The 24,480-nt window shown below is 52.7% G+C and overlaps 8 protein-coding genes across 8 annotated transcripts; 3 read left to right on the top strand and 5 right to left on the bottom strand.

Annotated features, from left to right (window-relative positions):
• Window positions 1-777: 777 nt before the first annotated feature.
• On the bottom strand, window positions 778-3,799 carry CKM354_000830000 (uncharacterized protein; the record flags this gene model as incomplete). Its single annotated transcript, XM_044803669.1, has 3 exons — window positions 778-2,595; window positions 2,642-3,536; window positions 3,618-3,799. The coding sequence occupies 3 exons, from the start codon at window positions 3,797-3,799 to the stop codon at window positions 778-780; spliced, it is 2,895 nt and encodes a 964-aa protein (XP_044659604.1).
• A 2,831-nt stretch (window positions 3,800-6,630) lies between these two features.
• Window positions 6,631-7,834, top strand: CKM354_000829900 (uncharacterized protein; the record flags this gene model as incomplete). Its single annotated transcript, XM_044803668.1, has 2 exons — window positions 6,631-6,766; window positions 6,846-7,834. The coding sequence occupies 2 exons, from the start codon at window positions 6,631-6,633 to the stop codon at window positions 7,832-7,834; spliced, it is 1,125 nt and encodes a 374-aa protein (XP_044659603.1).
• Window positions 7,835-8,041: 207 nt separating this feature from the next.
• On the bottom strand, window positions 8,042-10,050 carry CKM354_000829800 (uncharacterized protein; the record flags this gene model as incomplete). The annotated part of the gene is made up of 6 exons (XM_044803667.1): window positions 8,042-8,549; window positions 8,599-9,227; window positions 9,280-9,526; window positions 9,577-9,677; window positions 9,732-9,816; window positions 9,872-10,050. The coding sequence occupies 6 exons, from the start codon at window positions 10,048-10,050 to the stop codon at window positions 8,042-8,044; spliced, it is 1,749 nt and encodes a 582-aa protein (XP_044659602.1).
• Window positions 10,051-10,762: 712 nt separating this feature from the next.
• Window positions 10,763-13,359, top strand: CKM354_000829700 (uncharacterized protein; the record flags this gene model as incomplete). Its single annotated transcript, XM_044803666.1, has 7 exons — window positions 10,763-10,846; window positions 10,912-11,012; window positions 11,064-11,652; window positions 11,724-11,738; window positions 11,788-12,114; window positions 12,164-12,498; window positions 12,552-13,359. The coding sequence occupies 7 exons, from the start codon at window positions 10,763-10,765 to the stop codon at window positions 13,357-13,359; spliced, it is 2,259 nt and encodes a 752-aa protein (XP_044659601.1).
• Window positions 13,360-13,386: 27 nt separating this feature from the next.
• On the bottom strand, window positions 13,387-14,433 carry CKM354_000829600 (uncharacterized protein; the record flags this gene model as incomplete). Its single annotated transcript, XM_044803665.1, has 2 exons — window positions 13,387-14,238; window positions 14,296-14,433. The coding sequence occupies 2 exons, from the start codon at window positions 14,431-14,433 to the stop codon at window positions 13,387-13,389; spliced, it is 990 nt and encodes a 329-aa protein (XP_044659600.1).
• A 634-nt stretch (window positions 14,434-15,067) lies between these two features.
• Window positions 15,068-16,943, bottom strand: CKM354_000829500 (uncharacterized protein; the record flags this gene model as incomplete). The annotated part of the gene is made up of 2 exons (XM_044803664.1): window positions 15,068-16,296; window positions 16,346-16,943. The coding sequence occupies 2 exons, from the start codon at window positions 16,941-16,943 to the stop codon at window positions 15,068-15,070; spliced, it is 1,827 nt and encodes a 608-aa protein (XP_044659599.1).
• Window positions 16,944-17,533: 590 nt separating this feature from the next.
• CKM354_000829400 (uncharacterized protein) lies at window positions 17,534-18,939 on the top strand (the record flags this gene model as incomplete). The annotated part of the gene is made up of 2 exons (XM_044803663.1): window positions 17,534-18,688; window positions 18,751-18,939. The coding sequence occupies 2 exons, from the start codon at window positions 17,534-17,536 to the stop codon at window positions 18,937-18,939; spliced, it is 1,344 nt and encodes a 447-aa protein (XP_044659598.1).
• Window positions 18,940-19,683: 744 nt separating this feature from the next.
• CKM354_000829300 (uncharacterized protein) lies at window positions 19,684-23,343 on the bottom strand (the record flags this gene model as incomplete). Its single annotated transcript, XM_044803662.1, has 3 exons — window positions 19,684-19,979; window positions 20,340-20,523; window positions 20,587-23,343. The coding sequence occupies 3 exons, from the start codon at window positions 23,341-23,343 to the stop codon at window positions 19,684-19,686; spliced, it is 3,237 nt and encodes a 1,078-aa protein (XP_044659597.1).
• Between the last annotated feature and the right edge of the window lie 1,137 nt (window positions 23,344-24,480).

The raw sequence follows: 24,480 nt of genomic DNA, 5'->3' as shown, positions 1-24,480 counted from the left end.
GGTGTATGGCGCGGATCTTGAAAGGGATAATTGCAAGTTGAAGCACGTTTCATCTTATCGACTGTCCCCTCGTACTCACATGCGCCAACTTCCCCAAAACATCGGACCCACTGCGGCCGTTGCTCGGACAGGGATCCGCACTTGCCAAGCCGTGAACCTTACACCAAACACACAGACAACCTTCACATCCCCCCCTCCTCTCTTCACGGCAATAATGACGACGGTGCCCATATCGAGGTGTCTACCACATCCAATATGTCATATTCGATACGATGTCAAGCCACAGGAGTGCGTCGACCTTCTGCTCTTTGCCTAACTATGAGAGAACGAAATGGAATTGTCAATAGTGCATCGACGCTACCAACGCTGAAAGAGTGCACTTATGTGCTTAGTTCTAGCTGAAGATCACTGCAGATCACTGCAGCCTGCAGACATGACCGGCACTATACTCCATCTGCAGCCATGCCTGGTTCACGTTGTTAACATTGTCACAGCCAGAGTCCCAACCTGGATCCGCAGAGCCGCCGATGCAGTAGACTGCGCTTGTAATGAAGAGGAAGGAAAGCTCGTTCTGATGTAAAACTTGTCAATGTGCTGCTCGTTGACCATCTACACAAGCACGAGTAGCGAGTATACAAGACTACATATTTCCGAAGCTTTTCATATCAATGTAAGCTCTCAACCATCTTTTCCCCTGCCTCTCTTTTCAATTGACAACATCCGCGTGATAAGTCAGGTTTAATTGATGCTTTTTTTTTAAAGTGATAAATCTCAGTCTCATCCAAGTGCTTCAGCGATCTGTCCATTCACACCTACCATCTCACCGTCATCATTGACGATTTGGAACGCGTCGTTGTCGTGGAGTTGTTTCTTGGTCTTGTTCGGGCCAGCTTTGAGTCCATTGGTCTTGTTCAGAATGGCTTTGGCGCCATTAGGAGAACTGTGAGCTTTGGAGCCTTTTCTTCCTTTCTTGACGATCGTGTAGCCATCTTCGCTACTATCACTCGAGCCATTCGTGCCCGTAGGAGAAGTCGCCAGACGAACAGAGGTGGTTTCCACGGCCGTGCTACTCGCCATATCTGCTTCAGCAGGACGCACAGACTCCGGTAGTGATGACGTCTCATGCTCCATGGTGGACAGGACGTCATCAAAGATCGAAGAAGTCGCAGCAGCAGGAGTAGTAGCAGCACTTGCCGAGAAAGCCTGGCTCTGACCATCGTAGCTCAGCAGCTCTGTATGGAAAGCCAAGAACAGACCCAACCACAACACTCTCATCGCCCTCGCAGTCATCATACTAGCAGTCTCGATCGACCTCCCATCGTCCTCACCCTGACCATCGAACCAACTCGACGAGAAATAAAATTGACTCCAAACATGTCCTCGAATCACATAATCCTCCGAAAGCGGCTTGGTATGTTGGGACTCCTGCTGAGATGAGGCAAGGAGATCAGATGTGGGAGCCAAAAAGGTGCCTTGTCGAGCGCATTCCAGCATGCCAGCAGTGATGGGTTGGTCCTGTTGCTGCGCCAGAAACGTGAGGAAAGATGCGAGTGCGGTATAATCTAGCCCCCAAGGAAGAAAACTAGAGAACGTATTTTTGCTTTGTTGATAGCCGTCACTGCTTATTCGTGTCCGAACGGCGTGAAGAGAGTGGAGGTAGGCCAGAGTTACGTGAGTGTAAGAAAGACTGTGCTTGAAAGATTCCGGAGTGGCGTAGTGTTGCAGGATGTAATTAAAGGATTCGGCGAAATATTCTTTGCTAGATTGGAGGTATGGGTCCATAATTGAGTCCTCATTTGGTTCGGAGAGCGAAGAAGGTGGCTGTTTTGTTCGAGGGTTGGGCCGGTCTGCAGCCGTGCGATCAATAGCGATGTGATAGGTTTGCCATAGTTGATTCTTTGCGTTTCCCAGCTGGAACAGCGCAGCAATGTTAGCAGCAGCAAAATACGCGCCAAAGTCGCGTAGCTTCGCAGGCTGATCACCAAGCAATTGGAGCGAGTCCTTTTGCACCATAGCAACTGTTGACAAGTCCCGTCGGGTGAATACCAGAGCATGATGTGTCACAATCCGTGCCTCTGCGGACTGACGACTACTTTGTATGGTTTGCTGATCCTGCACGATCGGTGCACAAAGTGTCGAGAGCGAATCACGAGCATTAGAAAATGGTACCACACAGGTCAACGACTTCGAGTAATAGCAAAACTTGCGCAAGCTCGGCCTTTCCAGTATTCCCAGGTGATGGTAAAGCCGTCCAATGGGTGGATGACGGTCGGAAGCCATGGTGTACCAGCGCGCGGCAACGCCTCCCCATGTGGCATGGGCTTCCTTTTCCTCTTCCACGGCCATACGATAGCGAGCCAGATCTCCTAGGCACTCGATCCACGTATCGGTAAAGCTGGGCACTGTCTCAAATAGTAGCGCCATCATTTGGTAAGCTAAATAAATGAAAGCAAGCATGTAATCTTGAGATTGAGGACGACGGTGACGAAGTACCTCGAGGAAGGCATGGATGCCATGTTTCCACATCCGCGCTGGCATACTGTACTTGATGGCCAGTCCACGTAGGGCTGGAGTTGCCGAGGGATGTTGTGTCGCCTGGATGGTCATCAGTAATGCTCTCAAGCCTATATGGATGACGCACCATTAGAAAGTCATGATGCTCGTAAAGGAGTGTACGATGCAGAGCAATCAATGCCTGCCACTGCTCAGCACCTAGTGGAGACTTAGGATCAGCAGCCTGAGCAGCGTCAATGTTGATGCACTTCGCTTCGACCATGACTAGGCCCGCATAGATCCCCTTCACCTCAGCTGCTAACTGCTCGGTGGAGATGGGAGATGAATTGGGTTGTAGCAGCATGTCTAATCGTTGACCATCTGCTGATGTGTATCGACGTTCAGCTTGCTGCTTTGCCACGCAAGCGAGTGTTTTCGCATCAACACTACCATTGCTAGATGCAAATGGCTTTGCAGTCGCTACTTCAGGACGCGGGCCAGTATTCTGGCGAGAGCCATAGCCTGAGTCACATGCACTGTCACGATGTTTTGGCCCGCTGTTGCCTTGCGAGCGTGGAGGCAAACTCGTGGCGTCGGCGTGAGTCACTCCTGGTGCCTGTGCGCGAGTCTGGTCGTATGAGTTGACGCGCTTTGGCAGTGGTCGCCTCTGTGCCTGCGCCCTGCATCTGGCAGCCGTCCATGTTGCGGCATGCTGAGGCTGCTTCGGGCTTGCCTCCAGTCGTGGTGACTGGCGTCCTCCAGGCTTGGTCAGTTCTCGACTGGCGGATCGTTTCGACACCAGGGGTTGACAGTCCACGTAGAGTGGGCGCCCACGCTGGCTTGCAAGGTACTCTCGAGACGCGCTCCGGCGGTGTTCAAAGGATAACCGCCCGAGAGCCTCAGCGGTGTGGCCAGTTGCTCCGGGAGAGTCTGCTTGCGCGGGCAGCTCTTGTGATGCGCCGTTGGCTGGGTAATAGTTCATCGACTCTCCGGACTCCGATGAAGCAGGCGTCTGGTACATGGAGCCATCCTGGGGACAGATTCTTGCAGAGGTTAGCATTTGTAGTGATCAGCCAAGGCAGCCGCGGATGACTATTGTCTTGCTGATTGATCATCTGACATACGCTTGAGGAATGGGCCCATGGGTGGCGTAGAAGGAGTGAGCCGGCAGCGTTGGCTTGCGGCCATCGTGGTGCGCGGCAAATTGCCGATTCTTCCCGAGGACCGGAGCGCGCGACGGCAGGACAGACGCGGCGCATGGTGATGAGGTTGTTGGCTGTCGGTCGCCGGGACCATCGAAATTCATGTTACGTTACAAAGTTGGAACTGGCCAGGACGCTTCGTGCACAACGCATGCGACGGTGGGTGGGCTGACTACGCCTGAATGTCCTTTCGCGGCGCGGTGGCGGGGGCGGTGGCTACGCTGCCGGCGGGTCAGCGCGGTCTGAATCGAGCCGGGTGCCTCAGGTTGATGAGGCACTGGGCTCTGCATCGCAATCTTACGTGTTCGAGCTCGATTTTCCAATGTCTCTCTCGACTTACTGGGACGACGAACTGCTGCAAGACCTCAATATCGCGCTCATGCTCACACCAAGGGGCAAGACCAACTTCGTGCGCCCGAGAGAAAACGTGACGAAAGCGCCGGCGGACGTGTCCCGGTACCCGTGTCGGCGGATGTTGGTCCTGGAGATCGGCTACCAAGCACCGTAATCAGATCAGATTTCGATTGAAGCCTCCGAAATGCGACTGTAGCAGTCTGTAGATATGGCCGACGCAGAGGCCGCCCACGGTGAGGAGACGTTCACTCAAACAAGGCTGAGGATGATGCCAGACAAGGCTGAGGTAGACCTACATATTGCCTTGGTGGCCTTCCCCGCCCCGCTGTTCGCATTTTGCCTTCTTTCTGCCTCACCTTGCCGCGCCGTGTGACACGCCATCGATCGACCCGGACCTTCGAAAAGCTTCGGATCATCATGCAAGCAACATAAATGTCCCACCGCCCTTGCCGCCCAAAAAGAAGGGCGCTCGCCGACGACCACGTTCAATTTCGACGCGACAGAGAACTGCGGCCCTGAATCCACCTCAAGAACACCTCACATCCCACGCAAGCAAGCTCACCGCACCTCCGCGCGAATAATCCATCACGAGCGAAGGCAACGAGGCGTCAGCTGTGCGCATGCCAATACAACGGCCGCAGCCTCGCCGAAAGCGAGGTGTCCGGCTGAGATTCGGTTTCTTTTTCGCGGCCCACGGCCGAAAGGCCTCAGAAGTATCCCGAGACAGTCTTACGGCTCGCCATTTGACGCCACGAGAGGACCTCAGCCTTTCTCTCAATAGAAGGCGTCTGTGGCCTCTTATGAGACGTTCGAGCATGTGTTGGTCGCACTGGGGCGAGGAGCCAGTGATTGCCAGCGCCCAACAGGATTGCTGCGTGACATTGCAGGTACTGGCTGTGAATGAACTGAAGGAGTTGCTGGAGCGTTCATAATTGTACCACAAGTGGTGCAAAGACAGCCAACACCAACCCGTACGATCTGATAGGATCGTGAAGCGGTGTACGGGTACCAGCTTACAAGGAGTCAGCAATAATTCTCGGTTGCTGGAGTGCCGTACAGGAGTGTAGCTATCGCCTTGTGCAAGGACTACCCAAGGACAGCAGATCACTGGACATCAGCTTCACAAGCATGTAACACTCTGCTGGAATCTCAATGACGCGCTCGCAGTGGCATGCTCCGACGGTGGTTGCCTTGTCGTCATAAGCGGAATGTCAGCCTCTCTGCAGCCACCTCAACACACCTTCTGTTAAGGAACGAGGCCAATCGGAATGGAAGGCATATGTTCGCATCATCTTTGCAGAATAAGAAGTCTTGCTGACGGCACGTTGTGTCTAGAACCCAACCACGAGACTTTGTGCCTACAGGAAAACTTACTCACTTGGCGTACCTCTGGTCTTGAGGCGACGCTATGCGAGAGTAGCCTACAAGGCCTCAGCCAAAGCGACGTTAACTTGCCGCCTTTCGGCCTAGATGAATAGACCAGGCCTAGTTTGATCCCGAGAAAGCCACACTCTAGCCAATGAATGCAGACGCCCTGGTGACGAGGATCATGCCTAGTTTAGGCAGCAGAGAGTTGCCTGCTCTCGATCAAGGCAGAGACCCCCTCGGCCGATTCGAACCAGAGTAGGGCAATATCGGGGCACGATTCGTACGCGGCATCTCCAGCCTGATCAGCTCTGTCAACCAAATGTCTGACACATTTTGCTCGCATCTATGGCTTAGAACGGTAAATATAAGACCCCTGTCTCACTGCTAACTAATCCATAGGTACGGCGTCTTGTAGAGCCTGAGCATCCAATGGAACCTCATTTTAATACTGTGAATGGCTTGCGAGACTCGCTATCATCAAGCCCTCTTTGCACTTTGTGACCGACACGAAACAAAGTCAGACCGTACTCCAATCGTATCGTATGTCACGATTATTGCAGAAGTGAAGTCAGGGAAGTAATCAACTAATTGGCCGGGTTCGACTTACAAAATTCAAAGTGCAGTAAGTGTGGAAGTAACTCATCTTCTAAATGGGATTCCTCAAGGTCGATCCGTCACAACTTTCGAGTTTTCGTTTGATATATCTTGATTGTGTGATATTGCAGGAATTAGGGCACTCACTAGATCTATCACACGAGCACTGAGCATTCATGCAGCGCTTCAACCGTAGCAGCAGCACTACACAATGAACCGAAAATGCTCACAAACTATACGGCAAAGCGTTCGTTCTGAGACTGTCACATGATGGCTCGTGGCGGGAGAAACGCCCAGAACGCGAAGCACACAACGAGTTTCGGTGATTGTCGAGCCTATCTAGCCGGACAGTTCCCTATCGGCCTCAAAATGCCGATCGGAGTTCTTCTGCTCGCGATGTTTATCAGTGCCGTCGGCTCGCGGCATAGCATCGGCCGCCGGCGCTGCTCACGGAGGGACCCAGGCGTTGAGCTTGCCACTTCTGACGCCAGTGCCAATATGATGCTCGCGTGCTGTGTGGATTGAGTATCACTGCAAAGCCTTCGCATTCAGAGTGTTGATTGTGGTGTTAGGTAGACCTGCCTCAGGATTTGTGTTTCGAGAAGTGATTCTGAAAACAATGACCAATTCACGTTTGTTCCAACCGTTGGCGGTCGGTCGAACACAACTGGGCCATCGGGTGGCGATGGCACCATTGACGCGATATAGATGGGGGGACGACTGGGACGCGACCGAGACAAAAGAAATGGTAAAAGGTACAGTTCAGTTCGTTATCAAATAACTGGTGACATGCCACCGCATACGAACGAACGTCTCGCCTGACTGTTGTTCTAGAATACTATGAGCAGAGGTCATGCATTTCAGGCACGCTAATCATCAGTGAGGCGACCGTCATCGCGAAGCATGCAGCCGGTCGTCGAAATTGTCCTGGAATCTGGTCGAAGCAACAAATCGAATCCTGGAAAGAAATCACAACAGCAGTCCACCACAAAGGCTGCGCGATCTTCTGTCAACTATGGCATCAAGGCCGCGCAGCTGATCCAAATATTTTCCGATCAGAAGGCTACGACATGCTATCATCCAGCGCAGTCCCCATGAGCCCAGAAAGCAAAACACCGAAAGCAATGACAGAAGAAGACATCTCGAATGTAATTCAAGATTACGCCAACGCAGCCCGAAACGCAATCGCAGCCGGTTTCGACGGCGTCGAGATCCACGGTGCGAATGGCTATCTACCCGATCAATTCTTGCAAACGACCTGTAATCAGAGAACAGACGATTGGGGAGGGAGCATCGCCAACCGCGCCCGTTTCCATCTCGAAGTCACAAAGGCTGTCATTGAAGCCATAGGTGCCGACAGGACCGCAATACGACTCAGTCCCTACAGCAGTTTCGGCGGAATGTTGATGGACGACCCCGAATCAACTTTCGAGTACTTGCTCCAAAACCTCAAAACATTGAATCTGGCGTATCTTCATCTCATCGAAGCACGAATCAAGGGCAACGATGACTCGGATTGCGGAGGTCAGAAATCAGTAGACTGGATGGTGAGAGCATGGAACAATGCTACTCCGATTCTTTTGAATGGTGGGTTTAATGCTGAAACGGCAAGAGAGGCGGTTGATGTGAGATACAAAGAGCAAGATGTTGCTGTGGTGTTTGGGAGGCATTTTGTGAGTAATCCGGATCTTGTCTACCGGATTAGGGAGGGTGTTCCGTTTGAGCCTTATGATCGTAAGGTATTCTATACGCCGAAGACGAAGGAGGGGTATGTGGATTATGCGTATAGTAATGAGTATCTGCAAGCGTCTGCAAAGGCTTGAAGATTTGGAAGTCTGCCTGGGAATGAGAAGAAATGGTTCTTCCAATCGAGTACACAATCCTGCTTGCTGACTTGGTGGCACATGTTGGTTGCGCGACGGGACTTTGATTGAAATCATGGAGGTTGATAAATTCAATTGCAACAGTCGTGATGGTTTCGCGCTCATGTAGGTCTATCAAAATACGTTTTGTTTGATCGCTGAAACATCTTAAACGCTCGATTTATGCCCTTTCTCCCCAATCTGGTATTCTTCTCGATCCGTCCCAGGCGGTGTTGGGGGTGCAAAAAGAGCTCCGTCGTCCATCTCGCCCTCGTAAAAGCCTTCCCGACCTTCGTTACCTAACCATTCCCACACGAATGGTGTGCTCTCTCGTCCAGTGGGGAAGATCTGCGGTTTAATGAAGAACGAGATGGCGTAGTAGATCGTTGCTGATGTCGTGAAGGTCAGCAGCCATCCCATCATATACATGTACTTGGCGGCATTCGAAATAATTTGGGGCTGGTATTGTCCAACGAGGCCTGGGATACCCATCGATGTACCGATCAACCAGGCGGCGACACCGCTGAAATTGATGCCACACCAGTACCAGTAGAGGCCAGAGGGTTGTCCAATGTAACATGAAGGAACATGTATATTGCCCTTCCGAACGATGAAGTAGTCCACGATGATGACTGCACACAGTGGGGCCATGAATATGTTGTACGACCCGAGGAAACTTCATCTCATTAGTCGACGATGAATTGATGTTTCATTCATGAACTCACCTCAAAAATGCAGATGCGTTGGCCATGAGTTGCCATGGCTGAACGACGACACCAAGGATTGCACATAAGATCTGTCCTCGGCGGATCGTCAACCATTTGGGGGCAAGTCCCGTCATATCGGCTCCAAAGGGAATGGAGTTGGCGCTGAAGTTCGTAACGAACGTCCCAAAAAAGAACGCTAGTCCGATGAGAAAGATGGCAGTTCGTGAGCCAGCGCTCCAATAGTGATCGAGAATAGCGTCGAGCATGTCCCATACGTTCCAGTACGCTTCACCCCATACTCCTTGAATAGAAGTCGTCGATGCCGTTCCGAGAAACATCACAAGGATTGCGGGAAAGAAGACACTGACGGCTTGCAAGAAACCGGCATCTCGTGGCTTTTTGCAGTATCTTGAAAGGTCCGGTTGGTTGACAAGCATCGGGGAAAGAGAGCCAAATATGGAGTTAATGCCAGACATGATGGCCCATCCCAAAGGGACTGTCGATGTCTGGCCACTATGAGCAAGATCCAAAGTGCTCAGACCGCCTCCGATAGCCATGCACCAACCGAAAAGTGCAAAGGCTGCGAGGGGCATAGTGAAGCCCTTGACGGTAAAGATGTGATGAATCTTGTTCGGATGGACCCACGCCTGTAAAGAGTCAGATAATTTACAGGTAAATCAGTGAGACCTAACAACTTACAAAGGGAAATTGCAGAATCCAAGCAATGAAAAATGCCAAAAGCTGCTTTGAAGTGATCCCGCCCCTTGCAGGTAGTGTGTTTGGCAGGTTCTCCCAGGAACTGCCGAACATGCATCGAAACATAACGGACAAGATGTTACCGGCGTAAAATGTCTGTATTCCGTACCAAATGATGCAAACGACTGCTCTGATTGCAACGAAGAAGAACGATCCGTACATGCCCATCACAGAGCGAGCCAGGACAGGACTAAACTATGTCAGCTAGTGCAAGATTTGGTCGATACACATCTTACTTACAATCCAATGTGATACTTTGCGCCTGGCCGAGCCATGAGCACTACCACAATTGCAGTGAGGAATGATCCGACGCATACGGATACGAAAGAGTGTTGCCATGTCTATACAGTGTTAGCTTTGAGACTCTGCTTGGCGTTCTGTCGATTCCATCCTACCAAACCGATGGTAACCAGCGAAGAGCCGGTGTTCCATCCAACGATTGAAAATTTCGCACTGAACCAGTACAATGGCAGATTATACCTGTTTGAACAGCTCAGCCACAATGATAGATCGTCGAATTGAAGCACGGCTTTACCATGTCCAGGTTCTTTGCTCGACCGGCGTCGGTTCGAGATCTTTATTTGACCACTTTGCATCGCCCACTGTAGCATGTCCTTCGTTGCCCTGAGGGGCCCGCAAGAATTGAACAAATGCATGTTTGGACTGGAATGGTGCGGTGATATCGGTCTTGGTAGGCAGCTTGAGTTTTGCCATCATGCGTAAGATGAAGATCAGTCTGAGCAATGCTTTGTTCGATTGACCTGAAGAGTCTCAACTCAGACTACTGACAACGTGAAGATTCAGCGTCGTCTTAGGCACTAAGTGGGGACCAAATTCTCATATAGAGACATAACACTATCAACATTGTTCGCTCGTTTCTTTGCATGTGCAAAGCTTGATAATCTTTCCAAGCACTTGTGGCGCTTGTATCGGCGGATTTTCGACCGACAAACAGGATACGATTGTCCTCCGACAGTGGAAGAAGGGCCAGATATGCGGGCAAACGGTCATTCTCAGAAACAGGTCAACGAGCCAATAATGTCCGTGGGAGCAATCAACGGGACAGTCGACCCCAGAAACTCAGAAGTCGCTAGTAAACGATCGATAGGGCTCCGACTAGGCGAGGGACAGGGCTCGACATGGAGCGAATGGTCGGTAGATAAGGACTTGGCTTGGCGGAGTGGAACCTATGCGACATCACCTGTCAACAGATGCACGATTGGTACTCAGCTCGATACTGGTAGCTGTCAGTGTGACAGAATTTCACAAGCCACGGGCAAGCGAAGTCGGCCGTGAGCTTGTGTGGAGTTGTGTTCAGTGCCTGTTGCCAATCGACACTCTTCCTTCTATGTGGGTCAATTTAGACTTTCAGCCTCCCAGTCATCTATCGACGTTGCAGTTGCAAGTACCAGTTGCCATCTTCAACATGGATTCCAGTACAACGCAAACGGAGTCCCGAAGAAGCCGTGTCACTTTAGCCTGCAAAAGATGCAAGCGTCGAAAGCAGCGGGTCTGTACTTCGAGAGCCAGCATCCGAGCATAAGGTTCAAATTAGTCTGACTCCATATTGTGTAGTGTGATGGCGATCAACCTTCCTGCAGGTCATGTTCCCGGGCGGGAGTGACTTGTGCGTACGAAAGGCCTGTCCGGCCCCAGTATCCTGGCGGCAAATCTTTGTGCGTCAGGTATAAATGATCTGCATATGTTCTTGTGCTAAGAACAGACAGATATATCAAGGCTCTAGAAGAACGCATCGCCTTCTTAGAAGCTCGTGTACCAGACCAGTCACAGGACCATTTTTGCAACGATACATCGACTCAGTCTCAGTCACACTGCGACGTTCCGCAAGGTTTGCATAATGATGCCCAGCATGGGACCTATAGCCAGAGTCAAGGACTACCGATAGAAGATCCTCAAGACGACAGAGAATCGCTTGTCAACGGAGTGGCGTATCTCTCACTCTGTGCTTCCGGAACAGCAGACACCTCCTCTGAACCGTACTATGTCGGGACAAGCTCTGGAGCTACAATCGCTCGCCTCATTCAGACTTCGATGTACAAGGGTGCCGGAGAGCATAGGGCTCCTGATGAAGCAACCGCCGAAAAAAGGAGACAATCTACTCGGGCAATGACCCCACCAACACCCTCCCTATCGAACGAGTCCATCATGGCTTCGCTCGAGTGTCCCCCTCTTGAGGATTCTAGCATGCTTTTCGATACATTCTTTGAGCGCATACACACTCGCTGGCCCGTACTGGATCGAGAAATTTATCAAAAACTGTTCAACAGGCAATATGAGCATGGTGGCCTGAGCATCGTTGAGTGCAGCATTTCCATCTCATATATGCAATCGCGGCTCGGTTCTTATTGCTTACCAGAAAGGTGCAGAGTGTGGACCCCGAGGTAAGATACCAGTCGACACACTCCGAGAAACCTCGCTCAGCCTTGACAGCGTCACCTGATAGCAGCGACCAAATCGATGGACTACATACTCGAACAGCACAGTCTCCCGAGCCTACAGTTTCTAGTCCTTCTTGGTGTGCATAGTCAAAGATCTCCCTACGGTGCCGGAGCATGGGCACAGATCCGATATGCAACATCACTTTGCATAGAAATGGGCTTGCACAGGAAGAGAAAGAGACCTGTAGTGTCCGCGGAGCAAGCGAGAGATACTGAAATGAGGCGGCGTGTATTTTGGACGTGTTACTGCTTCGATCGTTCCACAAGCATCGTTCTTGGCCGACCGTTCGCTATATCGGATAGCGATATCAACGTTGAGGTAACTTCACCATGGTTTCCTTCTAGTCCACCAAAGCTGATTCAAACAGTTTCCAAGTGCCGACATTCAATTTTGGACACTCACTCACAAAGAACCACATGGGCCTACAGAAACTCAATGGTCGAATGTGGAACCTTTCATACATATAATAAGCCTGGATCGAATTCAGTCAAGAATCCACAAAGCTGTCTTCCGGCTTGACAGAGATGTACTAAATGGAGGTTCCGAACAGCTTGCCAAATTGTCGCGGAAATTGGCGTTGATCAAGGCTGATCTTGACGAGTGGAGGCGCAGCTGCCCTCAAACTCCCAAAGAAGCGAATAAAACAACGTGGATGTACGATCCAGAAAGCGAGTTTCTTGATGCTCGTGACTTTTATGGTTTGTAGGTGATACCTTGGTTCATTAGATGGTTTCCAAGAACTAACAGTTGTGTAGGCAATACCACAAATCAATACTGCTCATGTTCACAATCTTCCTACCAACGATCGAGGCTTCGGATCCAAGGTTCATCATCTGTGCACGATCAGCAGCGTCGGTCTGTACAGCCTACAAAAGGCTAAATCAGAACCGCACTCTGACTTACACCATGATTTCACTGCATTCATCTTTCGTTGCTGGATTGACGCTGGTATACTGCATGTGGCGCGATCGCTCACTATTCTCCTACGATACTCTGGAAGCTGTACGGGACTGCTCACAGAACTTGACTATCTTTGGCGAGAAGTGGCCCGGAGCTGTCAAATACCGAGACATATTCGATGCGTTGTCTGGAAGCGTACTGAGAGGCATAGTCAGCTCCGGAACATCGACCGAGAATGGCGATGCCACAGAGAGAGCACAAATGGAGATTAACATCTCACAGACCAGCAATGGTCGAAGAGTACGCAATCAGCATAGCGCATCGCTTAGAGCAGCCGACCAGCCAAGAAGCGATCGAGAGGATACAATGAGCCACATGCTGTCCGACGCTGTGAAAGACGCTTTCATGGAAGTGGATGAAGAAGCTCCCGGTGGATGGCAAGGCTGGAGAATTTGGAACGAAATGGTCAATGATCACGCAGCTCCCGCCCCAGATCAGATGTGCATACCTGGCCAAAGTGATCACGGGGCAGATCCGACCAGTTGGAATGAGTATAGCGATATGCATACGTTCAACGTGGACCCGTTGCAAGATTCGGCAATGCGACTGTGTGGCCACACGGTGTCTCACATGCCCCAATGGAACTCGAGAGGATTCATGTAGAACGAGATAATATCAAGCACTGTCAATTCACGCTAGCTGACCCTTCTTGTAAGGGAATTGCTCACGGAAAGATTCGGCAATCTCTGTCCTTGTCGCAACCCACACACCTTCTTTTTGGGCGATGTACTTGACGAAGTCTTGCAAAGCCTTAAATCGTCCCGGTCTTCCAATAATGCGGCAATGCAGGCCAATCGTCATCATCTTGGGTGCACCCGCTTCTCCTTCTTCATAAAGCACATCGAATGCGTTCTTGATATGAGTATAGAACCCATTTGGATCGCGAAAGCCAGTGGCTGCTGTCAAGAACTTGAAATCGTTACAGTCGTAGCTGTATGGTACCATCAGACATCCCTTGGCATTCTCACTGCTTCGTTCATAGGGCAGGTCGACCCAGTATGGAATGTCGTCGGCGTAGGTGTCACTCGCCCAAAGGAGTTCTTCACCCATTTCTTCATACACCTGCGGAATAAGAGCACGACTTTGAGGAGAAGGCCGACCGTAGTACCATCCCTTTGGCGCATAACCAGCTAGCTTCTTCAGAGCAGTGATGCCGTCTCGGATGTGTTGCTTCTCGGCCTCCACAGACAAATTCTTGTGGTCAATCCACCTATAAGCATGCGAGGCGATCTCATGTCCTTCTTCGACACATCGAGTCACGACTTCGGGTTGCTCTTCGCACGCCGAGCCAACAGCGTAGAGGGTGAACTTCATTTTGTAGTCGTTGAATAACTTGAACAAGCGCCACCAGCCCCGGCGTGATCCATATTCGAATTCAGATTCGGCAGGATAGCTGCGCTCGTTGATGTCCGGCTCGGCAGGATATTCGCGGAGCGATGTCTCAGATCTACCATCTCCAAGTAATACAGAACGCTCTCCGCCCTAGTGCTGTCAGTACTGCTTGCTAGCATGAGGGTTCGTCGCAATTGTGCCGCCTACCTCTTCGTAGTTAATGACAAAAGATACTGCGATCTTCGCATCGTTCGGCCACTTCAGTCCTTCCAGGCCTTTCTCGCCATATCCCTTGAAGTTTCGAGGGAAGGCATAGTCTTGGGGTGCTGCATAGACTTCAGGCATGATGATGGGGTTGTTAGATCTAGTACAAGTAAGAGGGCTATGGATGTTGAGGGGATGGGCAAGTCCCGATCTCATAAAGTTGAACAATCAATGCTGGATACTCATCGATCAATCTTCTCGCTTGATACCTGAGTACGCGTGTGCTATCGCATGGATGGCCACGGCCAACCTGTGTGTCTGGCCGCAGGCTGCATATCGGAGCCTTCCATACCGAAGTGCTTCACCTAGCCGAATATGCACGAGCTGCGGAGTAGTGGTGAAGATAAGACGCCCATGGCAATGCAGATAGGGCAGTCCGACGAACGCACGGGCACCATGTTGAGTTGGAAGAGAGCAAGGAAGCAGAATGCCCAGATCTGTGGGGTCGTTCGCCTAGCTCTTCGCTTGGTATATCAGGCCGATCAGATAGGCCAAATATCGGGAATGTCGCCCCCAGACTTCCAGAGATGATGCCATATTCGATGATAGCCAATCCTCAACATGACTGTTGAAGTCGCCGAAATAGGATCATGCCTCAAGCGAGCAGTGCAGGTGGCGGGCCAGACGAGAGACCCATTGCTCGAACGAGTGACAAAAGCTCGTGTCTGCAAATAATGGCGATAGAATACTCGCAATCGTCTTGATGGGCCCATTGTCATACATTTGTCTTCCCTTCCGATGAGTTGCCATCTTCTGCATTTGTATGTCTGGTAAATTGTTGTTTTGCTTCCTCTCCAATTTCTTGCTCGCTGACATTTTCGCTGTCGTGACTCTCTTCATCCACCGATTTCGCGACCTTCAGGCTCGTATTGCCCACCCAGAATGTCAGTAAGAGACTGATTCCAGCGCAGACCGTGAAGAAGATAAAAATATAATGTAATCCCTGCATGTAGACATCGAGGATACGCTCTTTCTGGGCCTGAGAAATGTCGAGGGCATCGAGGGCGTAGGTAGATGAAGTAAGCTCGGCGATCAGCTCTTGCGTGGCAAACGCCTCCCCACTCAGACCTGTCCTGAGAGTGTTTGATAGTGTGACTCCAGAAACGACGAGACCGAATGCACCACCAATAGTGCGAATGAAGTTACGAAGTCCCGTGATCACAGCGCGATCTGAGCCGTTGCTATTGGCATACATGCCAACAAGTACAGGCTGCAGCGTGAGTCCAATGCCAGCTCCTTCAACAATGAGTATGGCAATCAGCGGCCCTATGCCTGTCTTCCGATTAAACAGTAGTGTCAAGCCACTTCCAAGAGTCCAAAGTGTGAATCCGGCCAGGATGCAGTGCATGTAGCTCCCTATTCGTGCCATGTACTGTCCACAAGCTATGGACGCAATGGAAGAAGTGATAACGACCGGTAGGATCAATGCTCCAGATACCAAAGGAGTGTACCTCAGGATTGATTGGAAGTAGATCGGGAGATAGAAGAAGTTGCCGAAGTATGCCAAACCAGTCAGAAATGACTGCAGGTAAAGCGCCCAGCAGTAACGAGCCTTGTAAAGTCGGAGTGGCATGATCGGTAAGGCGACCAGCTTCCATTCATACAGAACGAACATCACGGCCAGGACAAAGCCAATGACAGTCGCTGCGATGAAGAACGGAGAAGACCAGGCGTAAGTCACACCTCCTCCTGACAATGGTACCAGAATCAGCAGAGTAGACGCAATATTGAGCACGACTCCCCCGTAGTCGATCTTCTTCATCTTCTCGATATGGTCGCCAGATCGATGCTTGAGCGGAAGCAGGAACAGTATCACCATTGCTGTTGGTATCGTCATGATGGGGATGATCCAGAATACCCATCTCCACGTTGCGCCCTCCACTATGGCGCCTCCCAGGAATGGCCCAACACCATTGGCAAGAGCGATAACAGCACCAAGCCAGCCTATTCAAGTCAGATACCAGAACAGAAATTTTGCGCAGCAAGCTCTTACCTTGATAGATTCCTCGATTCTGCAACGTCGTGATGTCGCTCACGATAATCATCACCAGACTATTGATACCTCCACCTCCCACGCCTGCAACAGATCGCAGAGCAAACAATTGGCTGGGTGTCTGGGCAAAGCCACAACCAAGATCTCCAAGAGCCATGAGTGCCAAACAGACCAGGAGTAGATTCTTCCGACCAAAAATGTCCGACAGTCGTCCGTTAATGAGTTGAAACGCCGTTGACGCAATCAGGAACGAAGTACCAATCCAAGAGGTCGCAGTTCCTGTGTCCAAGTCCCCAGCGATAGCTGGCGTTGCGGTTGAGACGCTGGTCTGGTCGATGAATGACACGAAAAGGCATATTGATAGCGCCGGTATCGCCACCATGAGTCGTTTGGACGACATGGTATTCCGTTGGCCACCAACAGACTCTGCATCACTGTCATCGTCTGGGCTGGGTCGTGAACTCAAAGGCATGTCATTCTGATCCGGAGTCGGGTGCGTTTCCTCCTTGCCAGGAGCCTCGTGGGGGAGCGATTTTTCGAGAGCATCACTGTCATCCTGAGTAGGTTCCCGATCATATCCAGATTCCTGTATGGCCATAGGGGCGGCAGGTCTTGTTACGGATGCTCAAACCAGCGTATGTCTTGATCGGTGCCTCATTCGGCTGTCAAGAGACGATTGAATACACATCCATCGAATCGTGAGCTGCACCCACTTCGAGGTGGAGGACCGGGCGATCGGCTTTCTGCACAGAACTCCATGGGCGAAAGTGCCCGCCATCTGTGCGACATAGTCGCATCGGGAGCATTTGACAAAGCTCCATAGTCGTCTTGGAGGTTTTCCATCAATGATCATCATAAATGACAAAGTAGTGCTTTCGGGAGTTTTCAACCCGACGACAAGAGCTTCTTATCAGTGAGCGTTTGGAAAGGCGTGAGCCGCTAGTGCTCTGCTAGGCGAACCCCATTCATCAAGCGAGCGCTGCGATCGATCGAAGAGTTGAAATCCTAATGCTAGTCGTCCGAGTCTCTCCTATGGAACGGCGGCCACAACAGGCCCATGCAATATGACTGGGAAAATATCAGTGCTAATGTTGTGCAGGACATCACAACCCATACCCAGAGACTGTGTTTCGCAGCGTCGACATTCGAAACTCCCATATTCGCCACCGTCGTCAATAAGAAAGCATCATGAGCGTCGAACTTTGGCGACTAACAGCAACTGAGATTGTCTGCAAGATTCGTGCCGGAGAATGCACAGTTCAAGAATATGCTCAATCGCTCTTGCAGCGCATCGAAGCGCGAGATGATGCTGTGCAAGCATGGGCATATCTAGAACCCAAATCAGTAATTCAACAAGCAGAAGCACTCGATGCTGTCCCTTTGCATGAGCGAGGCCCCTTGCACGGCGTAGTAATAGCAGTCAAAGACGTAATCTTCACCAAAGACATGCCAACACAATTTAATTCCGCGATATACAAGAACGACGCTCCTCAACTTGACGCCGGTTCCGTGGCCATCCTTCGAAGAGCAGGCGCTTTAATTTTTGGTAAAACCACGACCACAGAATTCGCTGCAACCACGACCGGACCAAAGACCAAGAACCCTCACGATCCGAAACGAACTCCAGGAGGTTCCTCATCAGGTTCTGGTGCCGCAGTAGGCGACTTCCAAGTCCCGATCGCACTCGGCACTCAAACAGGCGGCAGTACCATCCGTCCTGGGTCATATAACGGCATTTACGCTTTCAAGCCGACCTGGAACGCCGTGACTCGTGAAGGCCAGAAAATCTATTCGTTGATCCTCGATACTCTAGGCCTCTATGCCCGCAGCGTAGAAGACCTAGAGCTGCTTGCCGAGGTCTTCGCCATCCACGATGATACTCCGCACCCAAAAGACTTCACCATCCAAGGATCGAAATTCGCCATCCTGAGAACCATGGTCTGGCCAAAAATCGGACCAGGAAGTGCCGCCGCAATGGATAAAGCCGCTTCTCTCCTTCGTGCTCACGGTGCCGAAATCGAAGAAATCGAGCTTCCAGAACACCTGAACGACCTTCCCGCATGGCACGACATCGTGCTCAGATCCGATGGCCGAACAGCATTCCTACCCGAATATGCAGGGGCTAAAAATGACCTGTCAGATGAACTCGCCGGCCACGTCGAGAATCGCGAGAAAATCTCACGCAAAGCGCAACTAGAAGCCTTTGATCGAACCTCAGCTGCCAGACCAGTCGTCGATGCCATCCTAGGTCAGTACGCGGCAGTGCTGACTCCGAGCGTGCCAGACGAGGCACCTTTAGGCATCGAGAAGACGGGAAGTGCTGCTTTCTGCTTGATATGGACGGTATGTCGTGATTTCCACAGCTACACGTACACACAGGATGCCGAGAACTGACTGTCCTGCAGGCGCTCCATGTTCCAGTAATCAACATCCCCGGCTTCAAAGGCGAGAATGGTATGCCTATCGGTATCTCTCTGGTCGCCCCTCGCTACTGCGATAGACATCTCCTCGCGGTCAGCAAAAAAGTCGGCGAAGTATTCGAGGCCGAGGGAGGCTGGAGAAGAGCATTGGAATGGACTTCTTCCAAGCTTTGAGCGAGAACAAGAGGCAAGAGGTAGAAGGAACGTTGTCGCGTGTTACGGAGTGCGTGCATCGCGCCAAGCGGACAACTATTATTGCTAGCGCTCTACGTTCGCCCAAAACTCCACCCGGGACATAAATCCTCTCTTCTCCACTCTCGTTCACTCCCGTGCCACGCAACGAAGTCCTCATTCTAGAATCCCATTCCTGATTTTTGAACCATCCATGCAAAGAACAACGTCAAAACAAACCAGGTTCACCACTCAGACATTGCCGGGTTGGGCATCGCTGCAGCAACGCACTATTGGGCACTAAAATCAATGACCCGCAGCTCCAGACGGTCAGCTGACCGACAACAAATCAATCGCGTGGCACGACCACAGACAGACACGCGGACAATCACGCTGTAATCAGTAGCAAAGTGTATCGAGAGAGAAAGAAAGCCGAGCAGAGTTCAAGCGAATGACTAGCGTTTTCAAATGACTGGGGGGGTATCTTTGGTATCTGTCGCATTTCTATTTCTCAAACCACCAAGCATCAAAACAGGAGGAGACCTTGTTGCTCACTCGTATGCATGGATTGCTCGCTCGCTCGCTCGTTGTACTCCAGAAATGCCTCATAAAATCCATGTTTCACGCCCTTCAACAAAGCCTTATCCACATGACCAGCAGGGCGTGTACATGCTAGATCTGTGAACGCCGCCTTCGCCGGTTGTCGTATATTGCGTTTCAATCCTACGCCTCAAAGTTTTGGACGACTCAGTAACGCGAGCGTGACTCTTCTCGTCGCCGTTCATCTCTCACGCCAAGGCCTCCAGACATGTAATTCGGCTCCGCATCTCGACTTCGCTCGTGTCGTCGCTGATTCTCTCGGATAAAGTCTGCTTCACTGGCACCGGCAGTTGAGGGTGCTTCAAGCATCCGCGGAGCCTTCTCCTTGAATTCATCTTCGCTGTCGCTGTACTCATACTCGTCTCGTTCGAATCGGTCACGATTACGAGAACTCTTTCGTGCGGCAGCTTTCCTCTCCTGTCGTTCCTCTTCGTATCGTTTGTCTAGAAGAAGAGCAAGCCGTGTCAGTGAATGTTGTTAATGGGCGTGAGAATCTGCATAACTTCGTGCCCCACTTGTCGTGTGAGCCCGATGCCTCCCTGACATGCCGTGCGCTTCTTGATCTGAGCGCGCCACTTCTGGTTTGGCGTGCACTCTGGTATCAATGAAGTCTGCCAGCGGTGGCGGGTTCAGTGCCAGCTGCTGGTACAAGTGCTCGAGATGCGGCGGTGTCCCCGATCGACTTGCTGGCTTTTGGAATTGATCAGTTCCATGTGCCCCATCCACAGTGGATTGGTCTGGACTGGTTCCATGATGCTCTGCAGTTTTTCTTGGGTTGTTGAAATGAGAATGGTAGTGTTTACCTCTGATGTCTCGCGTCTTGTCTGCGAGTTTTTGAATTTCCTCCTTGGTCAAGACACGTAGCACAATGACGCAGTCAAGACGCTCTTCGAACCTCTCCTGAGCTGCTTCGAGCGCTTCAGGATTCACGAGACGACGATCGATCTTGGTCCATCGAGCGCCCGGGGGAATTCCTTTCTTGGTGGCCTGATTTTGTTGGTGGTCAGTGGGTTCGCGGCCATCGATCGATGTGATGAGCTGCGGACTTACATCCTTGAGTGGTGCAACACCTTCACGTATGGCGTTATTATCTTCGGGAAACTTCTCAGTAGGTTTCTTGAGAATTCCTTTGGGCTTCCTGTCCTCCTGTTCCGTCGGCGGATCAACGATGCGCACACGATTCTCACGCTTGTCGCTCTGGGAGTTGTCGATGATTTGAACTGGCTCGTCCGTCATAGGCCTATCAAGAATGCTCGGCTTGCGATTAAGGTCGGGCATGGTAGAAGCGTTGGAAGCTGTGACGGCGGACTCGTCATCTCTCTCGAAACTTCGACGCGTTGCGCTCGGTGGGGGCACTGCAGTGCTCGTCGTACTGCTATCAGGGTAAGGCGCCTGCGAGCCACCGTTGCGGAGCTCACGTTCGCGCTGCCGTTGTTCTCGCTCTCTGCGTCGACGTTCTCGATCTGAATCAACGTCCTCAGCACGCTGAGGAGCGGATGTCACACCCAGTTCTCGTTGAATTTGCTCCATGCGGCGGCGGTAGTCCTCTTCAGCAGAGACTGCAGGAGCTGGCATTTCACTGCGAGCAGGCTTGCCTTCCGAGTCCGAGTCTCGCATACGGTCCGTTTCTGGTCGCGTATGGCTACGATCCGCTTGTCTGCTCGCCGGACGCTCTGGCACCGCTGCAGGCGCAAGGCGATCACTACCTTCTGCAGGCCGCTCGCCGCTAGGTCGATCAGGCGGCGGGTAGGGACCTTGCTGTCGCTCATTTGTAGGTGGTGGAGCAGTGCGCGGTGGCTCAGGTGGCGCCTCGAAAGCGAACCCAAGGCCTCGGTCGCTCTCTCTTTGACCTCGATCTCGCTCTCGGTCCCGACCATATGTTTCCTCATCGCTTGCAGCACGTGCAGCATCTCTCCGATCACGATCATCACGGTATCGTGGCCGCTCGTCGTCGTAGCGGTCCGTCCGATCCCTCTCTCGCTCACGGTCACGCTCGGCCCTAGGATCGCGGCTTCGGTCACGCTCTCTCTCGCCATAGCTTCTTGGGTCATCCCGGTCCTTATCCTTGTCTCGCTTATCGGAGGTGACCTTGTTCAGTAGACCAGTTAAGCCGAAGGCTGCAGCTGCTCCCGCAAGGCCGCCAGTGGCAGCTTGTGAGAGACTCGGCTTAGAGATCGTTTCACTGCCCTGGCGAGAAGAGTCCTCTTTGTCCTTCTTGCGGCCGTAGTCTCGATCACGGTCGGTGTCCCGTCTGACATGGTGGCGCTCCCGGTCATCCTTGCGATCCTCTCTGCGGTCTGAAGGAGGTTGCATGAAACGTTCGCGTTCCCTTTCGCGCTCAGTCATCTGGTCGTGGTCTCGTCGTTCATAGTCTCGGTCGTAACCGCGCTCGTCCTCTCGTCGAGCAGGCAGCTTAGGGGCATGCTCCCTCACATCCCGCTCTCGTGGCCTGTCTCGTTCCTCTACTGGCATGCGGGGGCCATATTCGCGATCTCGCTTCTCCTGCTCGAATCGTGTGCTGTCGTGATGATGAGACGTGTATGGTTGCGGGGCTGTCTCTCGTCGTACTGGCTCTGCATAACCAGAATCGCGGTAGCCTGGTCGATCGAAGTTCTCATCGCTCCCTCGGCCATACCTCGTCTGGCTGTCATCTCGCAGGTTCGGATTAATGCCGAAACCACGCCGCTCAACGCTCTGATCTGGGCGACGGGTCACGCTGTGTCGCCGCGAAGTTGCCCGAGGCTCTCTCGTATAGTCGTAGTTGCTGTCGTAATTGTGGATCGTGGTTCGGCGTCCTTCGACAGAACCATTTCTGGGCACAGAATAAATGGCGTCGCCCGAGTCCCCATAATCTGCATAACCTGCATGACGACCACGAGTCGGTGACTGGGCAACGGTCCGCGGCGTGTCCCTAACACTGTTGGTCCGGCCGAAGTTGTCATTGATCTTGTCCCAGCCGCGAGTGCTTGGCGGGGGTCCACCACTCTCCTTGGCAGGCTGCCGTTGTCCGTAGGATGGGTCAATCATGCTCACTGGACGCTCCCGGCTTGTGGCACCTCCGCGGTCGACACTGCCACGTCTGGGTCGCTGCACCTCCCTCCACCGTGGCTCAGTGTCCCGGTACATGCTCGCAGGGTCCGTGTACGAGTAAGCACCTTCGTCGTCAATGCTCTTGTCCCGTGGACGGTTGTGGCTGCCATTTGTGTGATATGTTGCTGCACGTCGGCCTCTTTCACGTTCTCGGTCCACTCCGCTCGTCCTGTAGCCACTCCTCTCCGTGCTCTCTTTGCGTCTGTGATGTCTCTCTCCGCTGGCAGGAATGTTGACATCAGCCACAAGCTTGGCACTACCATCGGTGTCGACGCTGTAGAGTTTCTTGTGAGTGGTCGTCGACACTCGGGGCTCTTGTGAGGTGCCCGGAGTGATGTAAATGTCACGAGGGGTGACTTTGGTCGGACTGGCAGGACGTACGACTTCCTGCTGCACGATGGGACGAGTCCTCGATGGCAAGGCCGAGGTGCTCGAAGAGATGGTCGAGCCGCGTGTCTGGTCGGCGTGAGAGGAACGGCGGGGTCGACCTGAGTAGGAGTCCAAATGCAAACGGCTGGTGGAGGAGGTCTGTGACGGCGGTACGTTGATGAATGTTTGCGTCGAGATGGGAATGACGCCGGTGCTGTTGCGCGGCGAAGCGTATGAGTTGTGTCGTTGGGTGTAGTAGCCGTCGCTGGTCAAGGTGTTGTCAGATGTCCGCGCAGGATTGGCAAGGCGGCGGCCGCCTGGCGACAGTGGGCGGTGGTTGTATGACATGGTGAGTTGGGCGATGGGCTTGACTCGCGGGAGCTGGAGGGATATGGAGCCCGGTCGCGCTCGCTTGAAGACGGTGGTGGTGGTGGGCGTGAGCCTTCCCGCGTAGGCTGAGGTCTTGGGCTGCTCCATTTTGATCGTCGTCAGCGCATGATGGTTGGGCGCAGCGGATGCGACGCGGTGTAACGATGGTGGTGGTGGTGATGGCGGCTCGCCGTCCAACACGGCGGCGCCCGTGACAGCGCTGCCACTCTCACGCATTCACCTCGTGCGGTGACTGTGAGGGGAGGTTGATGAGACGGGGTCTGGCTTACCTTTCCCAGTGCGGCAGACGTGCGGTCTCTGGTGCTGGCTCTGGCGCTGGCTCAGTTGCGGCCTTGGTCAGCAGTCGCTGGCGGCAAGGTCTGCGCTGCAGAAAGCGCTCGCGGTGGACGGAGGACGAGTGGATCTGGCGCGGAAGGCTTGATGCCTGAAGTCGCCAATCTGGGCCGGGTTGGCCCTGGTTTGCAAGTGCCGCTGTTCTCGATGCGGGCGTCGTTTGGGCTGCCAGCGCCCTCGGGTTTTCTGCCGTTGGGCTCGGATGTGGACTGGCTCTGCTGCGCGGTGGGGAAACAGGAGAAGCAGCAGCGATCATGCACTGCAGCCGGGCGTGGAATGGGGCGTACTCCGGTCAACAGCTCGCAGGAAGATGTGTCGAGGACAGTACAGTAGGTGGATTGCAAGGCTGGCGAGTCTAGCCTTCCTGCCGCAACCCTGCGAGAGACGACGTCAGACTCGAGTCCGCCAGGCGCTTTGGCTAAAGACGACACCCACTTTGCCCTGCACCAAATCATGGACGCTCGGCAAAACGTCTTGTCGTCGTCGTCGTCGTTCCCTCGCGCTCTGCACTGCACCTCCCGCCGGCTGTGCCTTGAACTGCTGCCCGACATGCACTCGCAGGCATTGGCGTGCGTGCCGGCTCGTTGGCTCTGCCGCCCCAAAGACTAATGCAACGGCCACATCGCAGCCATGACATCAGTCGTCATTTCCCTGCTTTCATTCGTGCCTGCTCGTTTTCACTTTGCCCAGAATGCAGGGGAGAGCACGACTGTGATAGGCTCGACGACTTCCTCCACCTCGACAGCCAGCTTGACCATCTTC

The sequence above is a fragment of the Cercospora kikuchii genome (assembly GCF_019650295.1).
Source record: "Cercospora kikuchii DNA, contig_00005, whole genome shotgun sequence".
In the NCBI taxonomy this organism is placed as follows: domain Eukaryota; kingdom Fungi; phylum Ascomycota; class Dothideomycetes; order Mycosphaerellales; family Mycosphaerellaceae; genus Cercospora; species Cercospora kikuchii.
Note: the sequence above shows the minus strand (reverse complement) of the source record. Positions and strands in the feature narration are given on the sequence as shown.